The sequence below is a fragment of the Littorina saxatilis genome, linkage group LG11 (genome assembly GCF_037325665.1).
Source record: "Littorina saxatilis isolate snail1 linkage group LG11, US_GU_Lsax_2.0, whole genome shotgun sequence".
Taxonomy (NCBI): Eukaryota; Metazoa; Mollusca; class Gastropoda; order Littorinimorpha; family Littorinidae; genus Littorina; species Littorina saxatilis.
The window spans coordinates 28227077-28234576 of record NC_090255.1 but is presented as its reverse complement, the minus strand read 5'-3'; the positions used below and the strand labels follow the sequence as shown (position 1 = coordinate 28234576).

Below are 7500 nucleotides of genomic sequence, written 5' to 3'. Positions count from 1 at the left end.
TTCCGAGACTACTGCCTCCAAATCCACCGTTACCGGATCCACCGAGACCCAACCCACTACCTCCAAATCCCCCATTGCCTCCAAATCCACTGTTACCAAACCCACTGCTACCTGATCCCCCAAAACCACTACCTCCAAATCCCCCGTTGCCGCCAAATCCCCCACTAACGGATCTACCGAGACCAAACCCACCGCTTCCCAATCCCCCACTACCGCCAAATCCACCACTACCGCCAAATCCACCACTACTGCCAAATCCCCCACTACCGCCAAATCCCCCACTACCGCCAAATCCACCACTACCGCCAAATCCACCACTACCGCCAAATCCACCACTACCGCCAAATCCACCACTACCGCCAAATCCACCACTACCGCCAAATCCACCACTACCGCCAAATCCACCACTACCGCCAAATCCACCACTACTGCCAAATCCCCCACTACCAGATCCACCAAAACCGCCTCCAAATCCCCCACTGTTACCAAATCCACTGCTGCCAAACCCACTGCTACCAAGCCCACTGCTGCCAGACCCACTGCTACCAAACCCACTGCTTCCAAGCCCACTGCTACCAAACCCACTGCTACCAAACCCACTGCTACCAAGCCCACTGCTACCAAGCCCTCTGCTACCAAGCCCACTGCTACCAAACCCACTGCTACCAAACCCACTGCTTCCAAGCCCACTGCTACCAAACCCACTGCTACCAAACCCACTGCTACCAAGCCCAAGCCCACTGCTACCAAACCCACTGCTACCAAACCCACTGTTTCCACCACCAAGACCAAGACTGCTCCCGAGGCCGCCTCCGCCAAACTGGAACAAACACCAAGCGGTTAATATAGAATTAATTACTATTTAATGTCTCGTGTGACTAATTTGACCAACCAGAAATAATTTGACGTGACCTGCTACATATTGTTGTCAGACCTGTTCCCGTTTGTTTCTCAGTTAGTTTATAAGAGATGCGCATGTCTGCTATTGTTTAAGCCAGTAACAATAACACAATCCAAACCATATTCTTTTAAAACGTGCATGGCATGACATTATTTTCTCGGATTATTCTGGAAATTGCATGTACATAGGATGACCTCGCAACACACACACACACACACACACACACACACACACACACACACACACACACACACACACACACACACACGCATATATACAACTGCACACACGGATGTGAATATAATTGTAGCCTAATGTACATTTTGTACGCTTTTTCATAGGCAGATGAATGTTCTTACAACCACCAAATGCAGGTAATTACATTTTCCAAATAACACTGTAGAGCATAATTTATGCACACGGTCAGAAGGTCAGAGAGAGAGAGAGAAAGAGCGAGGGGGAGAGAGAAAGACGAATGCAGAGAAAGACACACAGAGAGACAGAGACATAATATACATAGTCACAGAGAGAGTTAGGTACTTACATCAGCGGCAGGCAGGGCAACGGGTTGAGCGTCTTCGGACCATACGATGGTAACACATGCCGCCAACACAACGAAGTATTTCATTTTGATTGGATTTTACTGAAAGTACATAGAACAAGGGGTGGTGGTAAGCGTTTGCCCACAAATTATCACGCTCATTAGACACACTTATTTGCACTGCTTAGTTGTTCAGACCAATGGGAAGTAATTTAAACTGCGTATATAATTTCTATGATTAGCGTTTGGAAACCAATCATCCAACCCTTCCACTTAAATAAAAACAAACCAACAACAACAGCAATAACAGCAACAAACAACAACACATAATTCACCAAGCAACACCCAACCATGCAACCATCGAACCAGCCATTCAACAAGCCGACACTGAAATAAACCAACACACAAACATTCCAACTAGTACAGTCATGTACAGGGTGACCCAAAAAAAAGAGTACCCAAACAAAACGTCATAAATTGAACAAAAATAAAGCAATCTTCATAAAATGTATTTACACACACAAGTAGCCTCTGCATGATTTGCACAGAAAATGGTAGCGTTCTAGCTTGTCTTTTAAAAAAGTTATGCTCATTCTACAGAACATGCTCCAAATGGCCTCCCCCGGATTTAAATCCCCCAGATTTCTATCTTTAGGTTCCTGAAAGACAACATCTACAGGAACAACCCACAGAACTCAAGAGAGCCATCACAACAACCATTCGCGGAATCTCGCAGTGCGGGTGATTGATAACTTTGCGCGGCGAGTTCAAGTTTGCCTGCAGCGGCGCGGAGGCCATTTGGAGCATGTTCTGTAGAATGAGCATAACTTTCCTGACAGACAAGCTAGAACGCTACAATTTTCTGTGCAAATTCTGCAGAGGCTACTTGTGTGTGTAAATAAATTTTATGAAGATTGCTTTATTTTTGTTAAATTTATGACGTTTTGTTTGGGTACTTTTTTGGGGGTCACCCTGTACAATAGTTTTCTTCTTTAAGCTATTCCCACTGTATATTATGCATATATGATTCAAAGATACACAGGGCATTTAAGTGTTTTGCAGCTGAATCATCCGAACATGCCATGTTAATCAATGTTTCATACGGTTGTTAATGCCTAAACATCAGATTTTAGTCAATTGCAGTTACAAAGTTCAGTTTGAATTTAAGTTGACTTCAGCGTACCTAAACAGAACATGACATCAACTAACATATTATGTGACCCTCCACCACGGAATGAGTCGGATGTCACCTCGCGCGGTTCTGCACTAGGACTAATATACGTCCGGGGGGTGTCAGGTATCAGTGTGAAGGTCGCCTTAATCACAGGCTGATAGCTCGAACAGTTTTCGCTCTTTTCTAAAACGGTCTTCACCACAAGATAGAGCATAAAATATTCTTTAAGGAAATGTAAATAAAAGAAAATCATGCAAAGGTGTCATGCGACTCATTCCGTGGTGGAAGGTCACATATATATACACAATATCAAAAGGCAATACAGCCGACATTTTTTATACTGTTAATATTTAATATTAACTTGCAGACTGCCACACGGTATTGCAAAAATCTAATAAATAAGACGTTATCGTTTTAGTCTGTCAATCAATATGATTGACAGTGGATTAACAAATGTAGGTGCGTGTGTGTGTGTGTATGTGTGTGTGTGTGTGTATGTGTGTGTGTGTGTGTGTGTGTGTGTGTGTGTGTGTGTGTGTCCAAAAAAAGTACATTTTTCCAAATACTATATTCACGTGTTTTTCTTTGAGGAAATGTAAATAAAAGAAAATCATGCAAAGGTGACATGCGACTCATTCCGTGGTGGAGGGTCACACACAATATCAAAACGTTTATGATTGACAGTGGATTAACAAATGTAGGTGCGTGTGTATGTGTGTGTGTGTGTGTGTGTGTGTGTGTGTGTGTGTGTGTGTGTGTGTGAAGCTGACAAAACGGTCAATAAACTATGTTTTTTGAAGCTGACAAAACGGTCAATAAACTATGATTTTTAAAGTTCACCCTGAAAGAACAATTTGAAAGCACACCCCAAACTGGTTTCACTCTACGTATCTATTATTTCATTATCTAAGCATAACATAATCCTTCTATATTTCATTTCAGGAAGAAAAGTTAGGTAAAGGGTTACTTTGAAAACACTTTAATGTCCGTTGTACACAAGTTTAAGCAATGTAAACAAATCAACCGGGAAACCATCGTAACAATCAAAACACACATATATAAAATAGCCAACACCTACTTGAGAAGCTGCTGTGTTCAGACGGCTCTGATTACTAACGAATGATGTGTTTGACTTAATGGATGTGTTACAAAGAAATGTCGGAAAGTTTGGAGAGAGAGAGAGAGAGAGAGAGAGAGAGAGAGAGAGAGACCGACAGACAAACAGACAGACAGACAGACAGACAGACATACAGACAGACAGACAGAGACATGAACAGAGACAGAGACAGAGACAGATAGACATGCAGACAGACAGACAGACAGACAGACAGACACACACACACACAGAAGTCATACAGACAGACAGACTGACAGGCAGACAGACAGACATACAGGCACACAGGCAGAAAAACACACACAGACAGACAGACATATATGGCAGACAGAGGCACAGAAGGCAATAGCAGAATCAAACTTCACTTACCAGTCAATCTAACAGTCACTCCAGAATAGTTGCAATGCAAGATTCCTACAGAAGCTAAGCGTTTTTAAGTTGGTTCTTTTATGCCCATACAGAACACTAGCACGCACAAATGGACACGTTGAGATTTTTTTGAAGTTTTTAATAGTTGACTTTCTCTAATCTCTAACTGTCAGTCTCCATTAACAAATTCGTGTTAACAAGTTCGCTGTTGCCACTCCGGCCGCAATAATATCAAATATGAGACCACATGTTGCAACTTAGCGTCGTATATCACCTGATATATATATATATCTGATGTTTTATATATATATATTGCTGGCAATGATGCAAGAAGCGTAAATAAAAGGATTAGACACTGCGACTGGTGGCATTACAGAGTTGTGGGTGCACTGACACACTTTAGTATCAAAATAGTTTTGCAGGAATAATAACAAGTCAAGTCAAGTCAAGTATTTTATTGTTTTGGGCCCAGAGGGCTTTGAAACAAAGATATAACTTTAACAAAAAAGGTAACAAATCAGACAGTTAATATATGTATACAAATTGAGCGGACAAATACAACAATACTATACAACCAAAATAAATTGGCAATATACACTTCCATACATACAAACAACAAACAACAGCAAAAACACACACAAACAAGAAATTCCTCCGAGGTAGGAAAAACACCCCCGTCCTTAGCATTCTCACTGCCACCAACTGAGCAGGCACTGCTAACAAGTGTGGTTATTTCCCTTTGACCATTAATATGTCCCTCTATATAAGTCCTTGTAGAATCTTAATCCACCAATAACTCCCTAACCGTGTGTTTGACTGGTCCCAATTTTTGTAAGGACCGTCTCAGGAATGTATAGAACCTGTTCACCAAGTTTGGTGACGATCGGTCCGTTCATTCTTGAGATCTATATGCGAACACAAACAAACAAACAAACAAACACATCGAGCGAAACCTATACACACCCCTATACCGGGGGTGTAAAAACAAGTCCAAGAACTTGAATGACTGACTGACAAATCATAGTTTACGTCTTTACACGCACTACTAACCTATTAGATAATTATAGGTGGTGGGTTCAAGTGCTAGTCTTTCGGATGAGACGAAAAACCGAGGTCCCTTCGTGTACACTACATTGGGGTGTGCACGTTAAAGATCCCACGATTGATAAAAGGGTCTTTCCTGGAAAAATGTTATAGGCATAGATAAAAAAAAAATGTCCACCAAATACCCGTGTGACTTGGAATAATAGACCTTGAAAAGTAAATATTCGCCGTAATGGCTTGAGATTTACTGGCCGATGTGAATGCGTGACATTTTGTATAAAAAATGCCATCTCATACGGCAGAAATTAATATGTAAAGCGCTTAGAGAACGTCAAGCGCTATATACATCTCCCATATAAATAGTGTTGTTTTCAGGCCTCTGTCTCTGGTCATTGACATCTGTGACCCTCCACCACAGAATGAGTCGCATGTCACCTCAGGCGGTTCTTCGCTAAGCTTAATATAAGTCCGGGGGGTGTCTGGTAACAGTGTGACGGTCACCTTAGTCACAGGCTTATAACTCAAACAGTTTTCGCTCTTTTCTAAAACGGTTTTCACCACTGCATAGAGCATAAACAACTCTTTAGGAAAATGTAAACATATGAAAATCATGCAAAGGTGACATGTGACTCATTCCGTGGTGGAGAGTCACATATGTGGATTTTTGCTGCCTTGTTCTGACCCCTGTCGAGTGTCTGATGGTTTTGACATGTAGGATATTGTTGTGTTGGTAACAAGAATCCCAAAAGCGGCGTATGGCTGCCTGAATGGCGGGGGAGAAACGACCATACACGTAAAAACCCACTCGTGCAAAAACATGAGTGGACGTTTGAGTTTCAGCCCATGAACGAAGAAGAAGGTTACAAGAACCTATACATAGTTTTAGTCCTGACCTATTGTTATCTAAGTATTGAAATAACACTGAAAAGGGACATGGATGTTTGTAAACTCGTTACCATTAGCTTATTTTCAGTGGCATGAAACTAATAAATGATCAGATTATGTCTTCGGTTGCAAACCCAAACGCTTCAACGGTGCTGCCACCTTCTTCTTCTTCTTCTTCTTTTTTCTTCTTCTTCTTCTTCTTCTTCTTCTTCTTCTTCTTCTTCTTCTTCTTCTTCTTCTTCTTCTTCTTCTGCGTTCGTGGGCTAAGAATGGATTTGTACGTGTATGATCGTTTTCACCCCGCCATTTAGGCAGCCATACGCCGCTTTCGGAGGAAGCATGTTGGGTATTTTTGTGTTTCTATAACCCACCAAACGAATACGAATACGAATACGAATACTTTATTATCTCATACAGAGAAATTTCAGTGTGGTGCACATTAAAAGACAAAACAAATAATAAGACAACAGATAAAAATACCATACGAAGCATACTACACTCGCGCACGCATATGTACACTAACAGGAATAGTAACATGATTCCAAATAGGTAAATTGCCGTCAGCTTTAGCTAAAAGTTTACCGCTAAAAACTATCATTATCACAGGACTAGATATGTCATTGAACAATATTTATCACAGGACTAGTCATTCGAGGGTTATCACACTCAGCATAAGGGTGCACATCAAAGAATATAAAAAATATTCATCACAGAAATCAGTGCATATGTTCACCGGCACACATACTAGTTTTAATTAACTTAGGTATTTAAAAAGCCAATTGACTTTGGAATAAAACTGTTCTTAGTTCTGAGCGTGCGGAATCTGGGAGTGCGGAGGCGACGTCCTGAGGGCAGGACCTCAAAGTGGTGAGCGAGCACATGACTACTATCCTGGATGATGCAGCGGGCCTTTCGCACCACACGTCGTTCATACAGCACAGTCAGTCCTTCCTGTCTCACCCCCACAATCTTACCACATGTGTTCACCACCCGCCCAAGCACATTCTTACTCTTCACACACAGACCTCCATACCAGCAGATGAAAGAGAAAGTGAGAATGGATTCAATGAATGAAGTATAGAATGTTTGGAGGATGCGGCTGTTGATGTTCAGACTTCTGAGCTTTTGTAAGCAGTAGATTCTTGACTGACACTTCTTGTGGATAGCTTTAGTGTTTGAGGAGAAATTTAGTTTGTTGTCAATGACTGTACCGAGATATTTGTATTCAGTCACTCGCTCAACTTTCACACCATCTATGTATAAATCTGAAACTGTAGCTGGGTTTTTGCGAAAGTCAATAACTAGCTCTTTTGTTTTTGTCACATTTAGGGCTAAATAGTTATCTTTACACCAGGAGCTGAAATTTTAAACTTCAGAAAAATAAACAGAATCGGAGTCAGACAGGTCTTCAAGGGCAGAATCGTCAGAATATTTCACAAGAGGGGTCGTAACAGTGCCTTGACAATCGTTAG

At 41.5% G+C, this 7500-nt stretch overlaps 1 protein-coding gene across 1 annotated transcript in view; it reads right to left on the bottom strand.

Moving 5' to 3' along the window:
- LOC138980883 (uncharacterized) overlaps positions 1–4335 on the bottom strand; it is a 5586-nt gene extending 1251 nt beyond the window's left edge. The window contains exons 1-4 of the mRNA XM_070353755.1: positions 4100–4335; positions 1446–1544; positions 412–820; positions 1–78 (exon numbers count right to left, since the gene is read on the bottom strand). The exon at positions 1–78 is cut by the window's left edge and continues 26 nt beyond it. Coding sequence (XP_070209856.1) covers positions 1–78; positions 412–820; positions 1446–1529 — 571 coding nt within the window. The 5' untranslated portion in view covers positions 1530–1544; positions 4100–4335. The remainder of the gene's footprint in view (positions 79–411; positions 821–1445; positions 1545–4099) is intronic.
- Between the last annotated feature and the right edge of the window lie 3165 nt (positions 4336–7500).